The 14,730-nt window shown below is 45.8% G+C and overlaps 1 protein-coding gene across 1 annotated transcript; it reads right to left on the bottom strand.

Moving 5' to 3' along the window:
• Positions 1–397: 397 nt before the first annotated feature.
• On the bottom strand, positions 398–13,979 carry POGLUT1 (protein O-glucosyltransferase 1). Its single transcript, XM_064643362.1, has 11 exons — positions 13,867–13,979; positions 13,596–13,686; positions 11,013–11,156; positions 10,424–10,559; positions 9,167–9,288; positions 7,538–7,597; positions 6,447–6,546; positions 5,597–5,655; positions 3,372–3,539; positions 2,822–2,878; positions 398–2,188 (listed from the first exon to the last, which is right to left on the bottom strand). The coding sequence occupies exons 1-11, from the start codon at positions 13,943–13,945 to the stop codon at positions 2,032–2,034; spliced, it is 1,173 nt and encodes a 390-aa protein (XP_064499432.1). The 5' UTR covers positions 13,946–13,979; the 3' UTR covers positions 398–2,031.
• Between the last annotated feature and the right edge of the window lie 751 nt (positions 13,980–14,730).

Raw genomic sequence — 14,730 nt, 5'->3', positions numbered from 1 at the left:
GGCGGGGAACGGCACGGGCCGAGGCGGCTTGGCTCGGCTCGGCTCGGCTCGGCTCGGCTCGGCTCGGCCTGGCTCGGCTCGGCCTGGCTCGGCTCGGCTCCTCCCGTTTGGGAACAGCACAGACCCACGCCGCCCCTCTGGAAGAACCCGCGGGGTGTGTGAGAGTGTGTGTGTGTGTGTGTGTGTGTCCCGGCTTCCCCGCAGGTACAGCCGAGGGTCAGAGCTAGTTTGGCAGAAGTCCCCGGCTCGGACCTGCGGGTGGCCAAGGGGAAGTTTCCAGCCACCGCAAGCCGAGGCTGGAGGCAGAGGTGCCCTAAATGTGACAGAGGAAGGACGGAGACACGCTTCACTGTCTCTGGGGGTACAGACAGGGGCTCTCCAGAGCATCCAACAAAACTTCGTTTTCGTTTGTTTTATTCCAAAACGCGCTTCATTACAAATGGTTTAAAAATATCATACAGAGCTGTTTCAGTTTCCCCGAGTGCTGTCTCTCTGTTGACTAAAAATAGAAAACCAGAAAAACCCTTTCCACTCTCACAGTTCTTTTCCTCAGAAACCAGGCTATTTTAATGGCCCAATCTGTTTTCTTAGCGGGCTGGGTTAATCCAGGCATTGGTCCTGTAACCAAGATGCTGCTGCAGCAACAGGCACTTGGCCAATAGGTCCAGGAAGTTATGTCCCTGTACCAGGGCTTGGCAGTGCTGTGAGCGCACATGTGCACAGGTCCACTCAGTGTTATTGTTCCATGTATTTTCCTTCCTCCCTGATCCTGACTGCAGAGGAGACTGAGCTGTTGCTATCCCTCTTCTCCATTATACTGTGCTGCTCCCTCAGCCTTGAGGCTGCTTTACAATCAAGGGTGCTCCCCCGGGAGGCCGTGTCCCTCCTGCCACCCCACAGAGCCCGTGTTCTCCTGTCTGAGTGCCAGAGAAGATGCTGCTCCCTGCCAGGCCTCTCCCTTCAGGGCACACAGAGCATTTCACTCCCTCTGGGCTGAGCAGCCTGTTGTGGGCACAAACACAGGGAGCACAAGCAACCTGTGACTGAACTCAAACTGAGCAGTGTGAGGAGTAGCTGCCACTGTGTGACTGAATACATTCCCTCAACCAGGCTGAAGGAGATGAGAAAAGCAGTGGAACAGCTGTGGGGAAGAAAAATGAGTATGGAAGTGAGCACATGTGTTACCAACCTCAAAAAAAAAAAAAACCAAACAACCAAAGTTAAAAAAAAAAAAGCCCAATATAAGCCTAGAAAAATTACAAAAGGGGATCAGAGTAGACTCTGAACTTCTGGAAGAAAGAAGCACTGAATCTACCTCTCCCAGTACTTTCTCTGGGTTCCTAAGGGTCCCAGGATGTCTGGCCAGCCAGCTGGTGAGAGCTAATTAACAGAGGTTCAATTCTGCAGGGCCCTCCAGGCACCCAGCTCAGCTGTCAGAGGACCAACCATCCCTATCTCAGCTGCCAACCACGTCACTGTCTGCTACTCATCCTGAGTGCTGGGGCCATATCACCATCACCCGCTGCTGCCCTATAAGGTACGTAGTTTAACTCTGCAAGGATCATTTGTACTTTCAATGGAATGGCAAAGCCTTACCATCAACCTCTAAAACCCAACATACACGTAAGCTCTAAACTATCCAAAAAGGTTACCTGCAAATCCCAGTACCTGCTTCTGTCAGAGGACTTGGTAAAAAGTGCAGTAAAAGAGCAGCGAGGCTTCTCATCGACTGAATGAGATTTAGGCTCATTCTAAGACAGGTAGTAACTAAGTCCTAAATGCTAACAACCCCTCCTCCAGCCATGACTGACCACCCCATCCAAAAGCCATAACCCAACATTCTACTTAACATGCTTATGGTGACAGTACAACCAGGTCCCACTGCCTGGGAGCAATGTCAAAGTCATCCTACCACTCTTCTCTGTAGTTCTAGTGTAAAAGAGAAGTCTGAGAGGGCAAGAAAGAAGTTAAAACTGATCTTCAGATTTCCACAGCAATCAGTTTGAGCTGAAGAGAAAAACAGAGAAATCTCTATAGTTCTGTTTTCAGCCATTCAGGAGTGATCTGGCTGTAGTTCTTCCTCCTTTTCACTTTATAAGTCAAGGCCTGGGAATATTCAGACAGCAGATGCTCCCAGTAGCAAGAGACGTCCTCCATCTGCAAGTGCTCTGTGATGAACTGGCGTCCCCTAGAGACACACAAGGCACAGTCAGGACTGTTTTCCAGTTCCTACAAGAGTCATTGGTTTTGGTTTGGATGCATATCAACTTTCACTCTTCTGTGTTTCAAATGAGAAACAACATGAACTGCTCTGTACCGTCTATTTTAATTCCATGATTTTCATTCTCGCTCACAGCTCTGACGGTTGCAGTGCTTTTGTTATCCTCAAGATGGTATTTGTTGTCTGGGATAATAAATATCAGATTTCACTTATCAGATGCAGCCTGAGCAGCACTGATTCATGCTGCTTCAGAAGCCAGTCCCTGCCAGCCTGGGTAGATAATGCTTACAGTGCAGACACAGCTCCAAGGAGTCAGCTCACCTCATACTGAGGCAAAAGCTCCCCAACCTCTGACAGCTTTCCATGAGATTCCTGACATGGGTCACATCTGAACCAAAGGCCCTAAGCATGGAATTTTGTTCTTTGGTTCCACCTGCTTGTTACAAGTGCTCCAGCCCTCCTGCTGTTATTGCAGAAGATCAGTTATGCTTCACCCTACTAATACTAACGTTGTCTTTGATAGGCAACCCCTTCAAAAGCCGAGTAAGAAAACGCTTTGGAAGAAGACTGCCTGATAGCCAGGAAGGACATACAACTTACCTCTCTGAAATTTCTTGTGCTATGGCATCATTTTCCTTTACAAACTGCAACAGCTCTCTAAAACAAAGACAAAGAAAAAGCTATGAAACAACTGGCTCTGTGGAGAACATTGTCCTGTAGCTTAACTGTTGGAGAGGATGAGGTTAAGACTCTACAACTGAGTGAGGGTGCTGCTCACCTCAGAGAAGAGAAGAGACTTGCCCTGTTCAACTGTTCCACATCAGTTCTGGACAGCATGCTGAAATCTGGGAGCTAACTTATTTTTGGCCCACTGATAAGTTCCTCTTCCCCCTCACCTCTGCTGCAGGGCCCACCTGCGTGGCTGCTGATTTCAGTGAGAGTGACAGACTTACACACTCCTGTGAAACTGCACCCCCCAAGTAACATGAGCAAAGGATTCTCTGGGGGCAGTGATGAAGAGATAAGAGCGTGACCTCCAAGAGCAGGCTGCCTGACGCCTCGGGGTGGAGGCACTTCTTAGCATACCACAAACAGAAGCACCGTCCCAAATGCCTTCCTGTGGCAGGAAATGCCCTCTGATGTGTCACACCTGACGTCAGAGAGGTCTGGTCGCACCGGGATGTAGTGGACCCAAGGCTTCAGCTGGGGATAGAAGAACTCCAACCACTCTTCCCCAACGTGAAAGACGAGTGAACCGCACAAGAAAAGGTGTTTCAAGCGGAAACTGGCCGCCACTCCCCGGAAGTTGAACAGGTACCTTTAAAAAGACAAGCAAAGAGAGGGACCTGATTACACCTGGAATTTTGTGAGGAAATGCACAAAGACAGCGGTCTGTGAGCAGCAGTGAACCTTCCCTCACAGGCAGCAGCTGGGGCGCCTCCCTCACACTGGTTGCTGAAGCAAAGGGAAGGCATTTATTTGAAGCTCCTCACAGGAAAGGTGAGCTGAAATGAAGGATGTGCTGTGTGAGTTTCTGCTGTCTGTCAAAACTGAGGGAGAAAATCAAGGAGTGAGGCTTCACCTCTGATAAAGGCAGCTGCCTGCAACAAACCGAAGGAGGCCTCATGGAGAGCTGCCAACAAGGCAGAGAAGGTCACAAGGTGGATGCTGATCCCATGACTCTACGCTCCAGAGACTCTGTTACCACAAGGAAATTTTTCCCAATTCTCTCTTGCCTTGCAGTGAGCTTTTCTGTTCATTGTTCTGCTTTGCCACATCTATCTCAGGTTATTTTTTTCTCTGGGATTCTGCTTTAATCTGAGTGTAATTGTTCCATATTAACTTGGGAATGCAACCCTAGGAGGTTAAATAGGCTAGCACACAACAGATGGACTTTGCAGATAATAAAGAATCCACAATTTTGTTTTCAGTATTTTCTGCCAAGTTAGTAAAGTGGGCTTGACTGTGGCAGAGGGGTATTTCTCTCAGCAAACTGTATCTCAGAGGGATGTTTGTTTGCTTACTTGTTTTCTTTTTCAAACCCACATTTCTCCAATTATATAGAAAGCTGTTTTTCCTACGGGTAAAACTGCTCAGTGCATATAACTAATCTTTGAAGTCAAACATTTTGGGCTGGGGGAAGAGAGCTCTTCCTTTAATGAAGCTATTTTGGGTGAGATGGAGATTATATATTATATATATTTTGGGCAAGATGGGAATTACAGCTAAACTCAGTTCGGCAGTAAATGACAAGCAGTAAATCTGAAATTACTCTGCATCCTTTGTATTACCTAGAAGCTCAAGGCAGTGACAAGGAGCTTGTAGTACTAGGAACTCTACAAATACAGGTAGATATATAACAAGAGCAGTGGTCTGGAAGGGTGGAAATGCCTCTGTCCAATTCCAGACACAGCTCCTGTGACAGGAACCTGTGACCTCGGACAAGCCACTGAGTGCTGCTCTCAGCCAGCCTGCTATGGCACCTACACTGAAGGAAGCAGACAGAAGTTCATGCTGACCCTACCAGACTCTGGTCTACAACAAAAGAGTGTGAGAATGTCTCAGCCTGAGGAGCATCAGAGTTGGGCAGTGCATGTGTAACAGAAGGGAGAAATCTGGGCAACGGTCTAGTGAAATACAAAATGAGACAAGTCAATCACATTTGCACAAAAACACAGATCCAGCCAAGTGACTGAGCTCTTGTATCAGCAGATTCTAGCTGGCAGAATCACAACTAGCAAAAGAAAAAGCAAAACATCAGACACACAAGTGCATACACACTAAGGGTTTATATTTTACATAGAAACCTGCAAGGATATTACACCAAAACCCCCTCACTAAAGTAGTTAAAGAATAAAAACCTTTGTAAATCAAAACCATATTCTCACAAACACCATACAAAGTATGAATCAATACCGTATCTGCTCAATCAGATTTTAGGTTCTCTCTCTTATTATATACATGCAGTGGCAGCACTAGCCCCAGTATGCATAGGAAGACATAATTCCATAGTTCCTTACATCTTTGAAGACAGTAATGCTGTCACTGTAGCACTGAAAAATACTTTTGAATACATCACTTGGTACAGGTATATTAAGAAAAATTGATAGAAAGCCTTTTCAACTAGGAAAAAAAAATATCTATATGTTTATTATTGACCTTAGACCTTTACTTTCTCAAAACACTTTATTTCTCCTGACCTGATGGAAGAAAGTTGACACTGAAAGGGGCCATGCTAAGCTCATGAATTTTCAACTGTCTTGTATCTGTTCACAAGCTTTTGTATCTGCATGGAACTGGTTGCTGGAATTAGACCTTGAAATAAAATGAGACCCTACACCATGCAAGGAAAGAAATAAATCAAAAAACTCTTACTTGTATTTGCAGTGATCAACCAGCGGAATTTCCTTTGCAGGAGGCCTTCCTAAGGTGTCCTTGAAATAAAGAGAATTAAAAAAAAAAATCAGTAAGCTTCCAATGGTGATTTCATTTGTTTTCCTTCTCAGTTAGAAACAAAGGTGACGTGTCAAAACCCTCCATTCCCACTTCTGAGAAAACCTTCTCTGGTGGGCTTTTAGAAGGATTATAAAGAATTCCCAGCCCTTCAAACAAGAAAAAAAAAAGTTCAGTAAATTACACATTGCCTGTATGCGAATGCCAGCACAAACACATTAAATGATAATGTTTTGTTGGCAGCTACAGAGTGGAAAACAGCTTGGGACAATGGACTGTGTGAAGCCAAGTGTAACCGGATTAGCCAAGACTGTCTGGAGAGAGCTGGACTGTAGGCTAAGTATGAAACTAAAAAGTTATCAGCAACAGTTATCAGAAAGTTATCCACAACAGGATCAAGAAATGGAGAAGACAGAAAAAGGTTTAAAAAGACTGACGACACCACAGAGGCAGCTCAGAGATAGAAGGGGATGAGTTGGCCAATTTTGTTGTTGTGGGAGAGGAGGGGATTGGCAGAGATTCATTTTCTTATGTGTGCTGGTTTCCTTGAACAAAAAGCGTAGAAGGAAGAAAAGTGTTTGGCCTGCCAGGCTCTGGAGACTCCTTCCTTTCATCTGTCAGAGAGGTGCAGCCATCAAGGGAACTACAAGCCTCCCCCGCTCTAGAGGATCACCCACAACTCTCCAACAAGATGTTTCTGAATCATCAAAGCCATCTTGCAATGCGACCCCTCCTGGTCTTCACACTCAGAAGACAGACAACACCCACACACCTTTTCAGATTTCCAAGCCTGGTTTTTAGTGTATTCAGCGTCAACAAGTTCAGGGTTTTCTCGGGACAGCAGGATGAGGGGATCTCTCTCAGGACTCGTTCTGAAAAAGAAATGCCATCAGTAATTGCCAATCCACATGACTCAACACAGCTAACAAACTACAGGGCTCAAGGCCCTGCTTCTTTATGAGGCTGACCTTCCCATGAGCCCCCAAAATATCATTAAGTGCCTACTGTACAGTGTATTTCTGTCCGAGGGTATAACAGCAGAAGAGAATGAGTTACGCGTGTATATTTCTTTATTTCACTTACTAAATATTTAATAGTATTATTTAAACAATTCCCAGGACAAAGCAGCAGAGATGCTGCATCCTTCAGGCTTTAATCTGATGGGTGCCAAGTGCTTTAACTTAGCCAGAGAGAGCTAAGGGATGCTCAGCATCTTCAGCACTGATCCCTCTGACACGACTTCAAAACACTGCTGACAAACAAGGTTATGACATCCCTGAGACACACTCCTCATCATCTCCTGAGCCTACCTGGCAAGGTATCAAATCCTTCCCTGTTGGGGATGGCAAAGAAACAAAGTATGTTTCAAACTGTCACTGGAGGGAGGGCAAAAGTAATCTACTCTTATCCCCCAGCAGTCAGGTAACTTAAGGCCAGAAAACTTTTCATTCACTGTCCAGCACTTGCAGAGCAAACAAAGCATTCACACTGGCAGGAAGCATGAACGTCAATATCAAGTCTTTAAATTTGTATCAGGCACCTGCAGTTCTCTTCAGAGAACAAAACAAGCGGGTTCCTGGGGTGATAGTTTTACTCATTAAGAAATAATGTAGCAAATCCATCACAACTTCTGTTCCCGATATTAGGTGATTATAATAAACTCGTTGCAAATGGCAATTCTTATGGAGAATCACTAATGGCGTAATGCTGCTGTACAATATGTCTCACTTTCCTTACTTTTGAAGAACACAGTCTGAGTTACACTTAATTAGGGATTAGGTCTTGGAGACAGAAATTTCTGCATACAGAGAGCTGTCACAGCCTATATTGGTAGAGTCATCTGTTGCAAGAAAATACACTCACCTGGATCCTCGGAAATACCCTTTAGAGATTTTTTTCTTCCATGGCCATTTCTCTGCAGATCTGAAAACATTTTTTATACACGGCAATAAATGATTTAATATAACCATGAAAGAGCACTCTCATCAGCTTTCACAGCACGAGGTCTTTTTCTATTCTTCATTTTTGATGGAAATCACTTTCTTCATTATAGCAGAAAAAAACCTCTCAGCCAGGTCCAATGAAACATGTTTTCCTGTGAATATTGTGTTTAAGGCAACATGATATAGGCTACTTTTCAGAACACCTTTCAGTCAAAACAATGAATTACACACAACCCCCCTCACCAAACCCTGAAGGGTATTAAAATTTACCTAAGATTTTAATCCACTCTTTGTACTGTGTTTTATTACACTTTATTTTACTGTGTTTCACTGAATACAGATAGTGAAAAATGACTAGAGAGCTCCCAATCTGTCATGTCCCATTAAAAACCAAAACTACTGATCAACAAACAAAAAGCCCACCTAGTGTGTCACACTTAAACCACAGGAGTTCATTGTTTTTCCAAATCACTTTCATTCTAAACCCAAGCAAGTCCTTCAAAATAGCTGTTCACATGTTTTATTTCTGTCACTGCAGTTACCTGCCTGCCTCAGGGGAACTGTCTGCCATACTTTTCTGCTGCACCTGGCAGGACATGTAGGTCCTGATCCCCAAACTGATTTATCTGTGCAGGTCAAGCTTTGCACCTCCTTATAACACAACTGAAAACACAAAGATGAGCAAATGCTTTGGACCTCCATTATATTGCATCACATTAAGCTTCAGACATGATTAGTCCCACAGATCTTCAGACTTTGAAGAGGGACATATTCACCCTTGCATTCTGATGGCAAGTGATTTATATTGAAGTGTTTTTTCTTATTGTGTTTCTATGTTCACTCACTGTTGCACCCTTAGTTTGTCACTCTCCATGGGAAACGGCCCCTAACTCTGCTAATGGCCAAAGATCCTGCCAAAAGGAAGACTCCCAGTCAGAAACGTTTTCTGTCTTACTCTCAGCCCAGTAGTGACTCTTGATTCTTGGGAATGATTCCAGGTTTCTCGACTGCACAATAATACTCGAGTAAAAGCAGATCTAAAGAAGGCTTTCTTTTAGCCTTCCAGAAGCATCCTGGATCACCTAGCCTACAAGCATCCTGGATCACCCCTGCAGTGAAAAACCCACAACTCCTAGAGAAGTAGTTGAAAAGAAAGGAAAATATTCCTGTATGTCAGGGGAGATTTCTGCAGGCAAAAGATAACTGCTGCTTTATTGACAAACCCTCTCTCACCACACCCGATAGTAATCTGGCCCTGACAGCATGAGGGATGTGCAGAGCTTGTCCTCTGCATTCCTTACTAAAGGGTTGCAAACAGAGTAGCTAATTATAGCTTCCAGTTACATCATCCAAGGTTTCCATGGAGAATTCTCATAGAGCAGTTAGGCTGTAGGTAGTTAATGTGAGGCAGCAGGGCAGATCACAGGCCAACAGACCTGTGGTCTTAGATGTCAACACTGGCTCGATGCTGCCCAGTGCTAGGTGGCTTTTACTGTGAGTTTGTCTTCTGTGAAACATCCCCCCACATGTAACCATTTCCAAAACATACCTTCTAAGGTCCTCTCTCATGAGGTCCCAGCGCCCTAAACCTGTTGGGTAAATTGGCCAAACAGCTGGTCCTCCTTCCCAAAATGTCCAGGCAGGATACATGATATCATTGTATTCAGATGTCTTAAGAAAAAGCAGAATAATGCAAGAATGAGAGCAATATCTACTTGGGTTTACTGACTGAGCCCACCAGTAACAAAGGTTCCTTCTGGGAGCTCTGCTGGCTTTCTCCCTGTTCCACTTCCACAAGCAGCCACGAGAGCTCTGCAGTTACCAGAGTGTTGCTGGGGTTACAGAATCACCTGAGCCCCACTCACCTTTCTAAAGACTTTGTGTAGCTACAAATGTTTTCCTACTGATGGTAAGTCAAGAGGCATCATTATCTCCTCAGAGATCAAGGCTCTTATAGACACTTTTGACATTTAGGTTTCCAACACTTCATTCCAGCCTTCCTAGAGATCACTTAACAGTTCACTGTAACAAATATCCAGGTCATGTAAGAATTTCAGTTCCTCACTCCTGTTTGGTTGCTTAAATCCCCATATATTATCAGAGGGAAGACCAGCACTTAAGTAAGACTAAACCCTTCCATGAAACCAGACTACAGGCAACTTCCTTGCACTAGTAATAAACTTCCTACACAATTATCCATCTATCTGCCACCTGGAGACACTGTAGAGAGTCTAAGGCTGCCAAGGTAGTCAGGAGGTTAGTGCACATGACAAAGGCCATGGGAGGGTTTGTCCATGCACAGGAAGAAGAGGCTTGGGGGAATATAAACGAAAAGGGTTCCCAGGACATGGCAATATTACAGAAAAGAAAGTAAGAAACACTTATCTGTGGTACCAAAGCAGAGGACTAAAATAGTCACATTAAATGAGATTGCCTGTATGAGAGCAGACATGATCAAAAATCCTTAATAATGCTTATAAACTGTGGCTATGATTTTAACACAAGTATTGTAGCAAATGACAGCAATGCTGGCACAAATCCCATCCAGCTGTGCATCATTCCAGTGCAGCAGAGGTACTCTTTCTGACCTGGAAGAGGAGCTAGTGAGGGGAAACACTGATCTATTGAATTGATCTGCCAAGTTTGTTTGCCAGAAAACTAGAAGTGAAAGGAAACAAAGGGCAAAAAAGAGCAAGCAATTTTCACACACAGAAAACCTGTGGGGAACCATCTTCAAAAATACATTCCCAAGAGAAAGGAGGACATGCATGTCTCAGAAATGCTCAGCTTTTAAAGGTGTGAGCACCTTACTGAAGGAGAAGACTGGGATAAGGGGTTTCATCCACTTGGGAGCCTGGGGGTAGTCTCGCACATTGATCACCATTTCCATGTCAGGGAGGCGGTTGATGATCCCCAGGATGAAGTGCTCAACTCCACTGCATCTGTGGAGAAATGACACGTGGCAAAGAACTGTAAGAAGGTGGCAGAATCCTGCAGTCTCTTGCAGGGCCTTTCTCTCTGCACAGGAGCAGAAAAGAAGATGAGACTAAGCCATTCCACGATGCAGGCTGGGAACTGCCTACAGCAGCCTCTAAGTCCCAGTGCAGTATCGACACCAACGAGGCAACCCATCCTGTTACACCTGGCCTGATCTGCAGCTTGATCCCACAGCCAACCAACCCTTTGTACACTGAAGTGCAACAGTGACACTTTCCTACTGCTACATTTAAGGTTATTTATATTAATTTACATTATAGGTTATTTTCTAGGACCCTGCTCTGATGAGGAATTCAGACCTCCGAAATACCATTGTGCTCAATGACTGTCAGCTTGGGAGAGTTGGAAAGACTCCTCTGCCCCAGCCAGGGAGATGAGACCTTCTGCACAGCTCTTACCTTGCAGGGAACATGCAGTCCTGCTCACGGTACAGTTTGTTTTTAATGATCTGGTAGTGCGTCCCGAGCTTCCGGCTCACCACATCTGACATTGTTTCCTTAGAAATGCCACCTCGAAAAGGAGCCAGGTCCTGCTTCCAGACACTGAAACAAAACCATCAGCCATTATTATGTGCTACAGGGAGGATGCTGTGCATTTAATTATTGGGGTATGCAGAACAGAATTCTAGTTAGAACAAGCTCCATGTAGCTTCCAGGAGCTCTGCTACATGTGGCATAACAGAATTTAATTTATGTCACTTGGAAGTTCCTTAGATACTCAAGGGTCCAAGCTTCACACTTTGACTACTTATGTGCTGTTTGCCTGAACAGGAAGCCCAGCACAGGTAAACTCTAGTTACTCTCCCACAGAAGGACCTGACATACCCTGGCAAGTTTTGGGTAAAAGCCTTCAGCTCATTTCACCTTTGAGCTGCAAACCTCGTGCTCTGGCCTTCCACAAATGATAAGGCCACACCAAGACCAAACTCCTCAAACAATGTCATGCTACGTAGACATTAAAAAAAGAAGGTAACAGTCTAGTTGCAAGAAACACCATCACCCAGTAACACAGGGTGCAGTGAAAGCTGGCCCAGGAGGACAGCCCTATGCAGCACATATTCTGTGGCTTCTGCACATCACCAGTGAGCTCCAGCAACACAGGATGGAAACAAAACCTAATGAATGTAAGAAAACACAGAAGGAGGATGCAATTTATATAAACTGGAGGATGCAATTTATATAAATTGGGTCTAAAGGTCCTCAGGTCTAACTGCTTGGAGCGTGTAATGAACGCTGTCAGATTGTAACAGCCATGGATACATCCTCCCTGCTTTTCTGTAGACAATACATCAATGTTTCAGTTTAAGACAACACTGTCAGAGTGATCCCATTGTGAAGGTGGTCAAACATTCGTACAGGTTGCCCAGAGAGGCTGTGGAGGTTCTTTGAGATATTGATACTCAGATATCCAAAACCTGACTGGGCACAGTCCTGGCAACCCTGCCTGAGCAGTGGGGTTGGACTTGATGATCTCAAGGGGTCCCCTCTGACCTCCAGAATTCAGTTACTCCATAATTGGGTAAAGAACAGCAAAACCACACCAGGAATTGCCATTGTGCAGATGGTCTGACCACAGCATGAGAAGTCTGGCAGGGATGCAAATGGAATGAGCTTGAGAACAGGAAGAGAGTTGCAGTGTCATGGCACATCCAAGCCAATGTAACCTAAAAGTCACAACCAAAAGGTAGCAATGAACAAGTTTGGACTTTCCTTGGCCACTGAGTGACAGAAGACTGGACATAAGTAAAATATGTTACATGGGTAAAAGTACTGGTTTTCAGCATTCTGTTGCATATTTACATACCTCTCCAAATCAGCCATTAAATTAGCTATCAAAGTGAGTTGAGTTTCTTAAGTGTCCCAGAGCTGTATTATCTTCCTGGATTCCTCTATAATACCAATCACTAGCAGTGCTCCTGAACAAGCCCTAAATGAATTACTGCTTTAGTGAAAACTATGTTTCAAGACCCACAGTAATCCTTACTTCATGTTACTATTGACTATCATGTTCTGAAGCAGATTTGGAGGTTGTAACCACTTGGGAAGGTGTTTTGCCCAAAGGTGGGCAGGGGAGGGTGGAGTGTATGTTTAAAGATTAGGAGATGTCTTTAGGCTGTGTCTGAATTGGAACTTAGGGAAAAGACTGGAGGGCTAGAGAGACTGGAAGACTAGAAGAGACTTTCCTTCATCCATATTTCAAGAGCAATGAAGATCAAAAACTCCAAACAGAGTGTACAAACAGTTGCTCAATATTACTCATCTGACTTTAAAAGCCAAGATAGCACTCAATCTCACCCCCAAAATCAGTGAGCGCATCTGATACTTTTAAATAGGAGGCTTGAAGTTGGGCATCTGAGCTTCTGAAACCCTAATCCTAAAGGCAGAAGAATACGGTGGCTCTTTCTTAAATTCCCTTTCCTCCTTTAAACAAAAATGCGGCTTTAAGTTATCAAAACCCCTCAGTCCTACAATCTCTGCCCATATGACAGTGATGACCAAACAGGGTTTGCATGTTCTTGAACGAGCTCCTCTTGGATCACACTTTGGTCATGTGAGAGTCAGGTAGATAAGTATCCTCCAACAATCACAAGCAGTGACCTAAACTCCACAGAAAGAGCTAAAAAGTACAGCACACCATCGCAGCACATCAATCTGTGCTCTGTAACAACCTCTGCTAATCGAGCTACTTAGAACATTTTGCATACACTTGATTTCCTCCACTTTTGAAAAGCCCCATGAGAAAGATTTGTTAGCAACATGTGGGAGAAGGCAGAAGTGGATTGTTAAGACAAATATGTACGGTTTATTGCGTGGTCGTATATGAAATGCCAACACAGTGTATGCTGAGTTGTAGAGGATAACGAGGACCGGCTTGCAGGTGGTTCCATAAGCTGCAGAAGACACCTCTCAAAGCTCAAATACTCCCTCGCTAGTCCGCTACGTCCAGAGCCCTGCGCAGTCAAAACCAAACCGGTCTCTCACCTTTGGTGGCAGCTGCAATTCTCCTTTACACACGGCTCATAGGCTTCCACAGCTCTCTTAATTTGGCCAGTTATCGCTCTCCACTTGGCATCTAAAACACGCAGGGAAGAAAAGCCAAAGGATTCGATCCAGAATAAGGGAGATCGCGGGGGGGGTGGGGGTGGGATTGGAGGGGAGGCGCAGCGGGTCGGGCATCCCTTTCGGCCCGGGGTCCGGCCCGGGGGTGCCGCCCGCCCGTCGCCCATGCCCAGTGTCCCCTCACGCCGCTCACCTGCCGCCCAGGCGGGTCCCGGCCGGCACAGGGCGGCCGCCATCGCCCACAGCGCCAGCGCCGCCCGCCCCGCTCCCATGGCCGCCGCCGCCGCCCTGCGCAGGCGGGGCCGCCCGGCCCAACATGGCGGCGGCGCCCTCCGCCCCGCGCCGCCATGGGAGATGTAGTTCCCGCTCGGGGGAACTGAGGGGGCGGGCGGGGACGAGTCCCGCGTCGCGACACAGACGCGATAGATGGGGACTATGCTGCACAGACGGCCCGCAAATACGCTGCACAAACAGTCTGAGTGTGCACCTGTGATAGGCCTTCCCCCTCCTCAAACAACCTCCTGCCTCCGCCCTCAGGAACCCCGCCGGCCTCTCGCAGATCCAGGCGGCCCCCGCTCCCTCTGGGGGCTTTTGGGGGAGAACTTCCCTGAGCGCCTGAATTCATCAAGCGGCCTGTAAGAGGCTCTTTCTCCTGGCCAATCTCTGGCTGTTGCCAAAGCCTCATTCAATTCGATCATTTAGGATAAAGTCACGAGTCTCCTCATTACAGTTCGGGTTGATTTGTATAAATTTCCCTGCAGCTTCAGGGCTGTGGACTGCAAAGGAATCATAGAATCATTGAATGATTTGGGTTGGAAGGGACCTTGAAGATCATCCAGTTCCAACCTCCCTGCCATGGGCAGGGACACCTTCCACTAGACCAGGATGCTCCAAGCCCTGTCCAACCTGGCCTTGAACACTTCCAGGGATGGGGCATCCACAACTGCTTTGGGTAACCTGTACCAGGACCTCACCAGCATCACAGTAAAGAATTTTTTCCTAATATCTAACCCAAACCTACCTATTTTTAGCTTGAATCCATTCCCCTTTATCCTGT

This window comes from Pseudopipra pipra, chromosome 2, assembly GCF_036250125.1.
Source record: "Pseudopipra pipra isolate bDixPip1 chromosome 2, bDixPip1.hap1, whole genome shotgun sequence".
In the NCBI taxonomy this organism is placed as follows: domain Eukaryota; kingdom Metazoa; phylum Chordata; class Aves; order Passeriformes; family Pipridae; genus Pseudopipra; species Pseudopipra pipra.
Note: the sequence above shows the minus strand (reverse complement) of the source record. Positions and strands in the feature narration are given on the sequence as shown.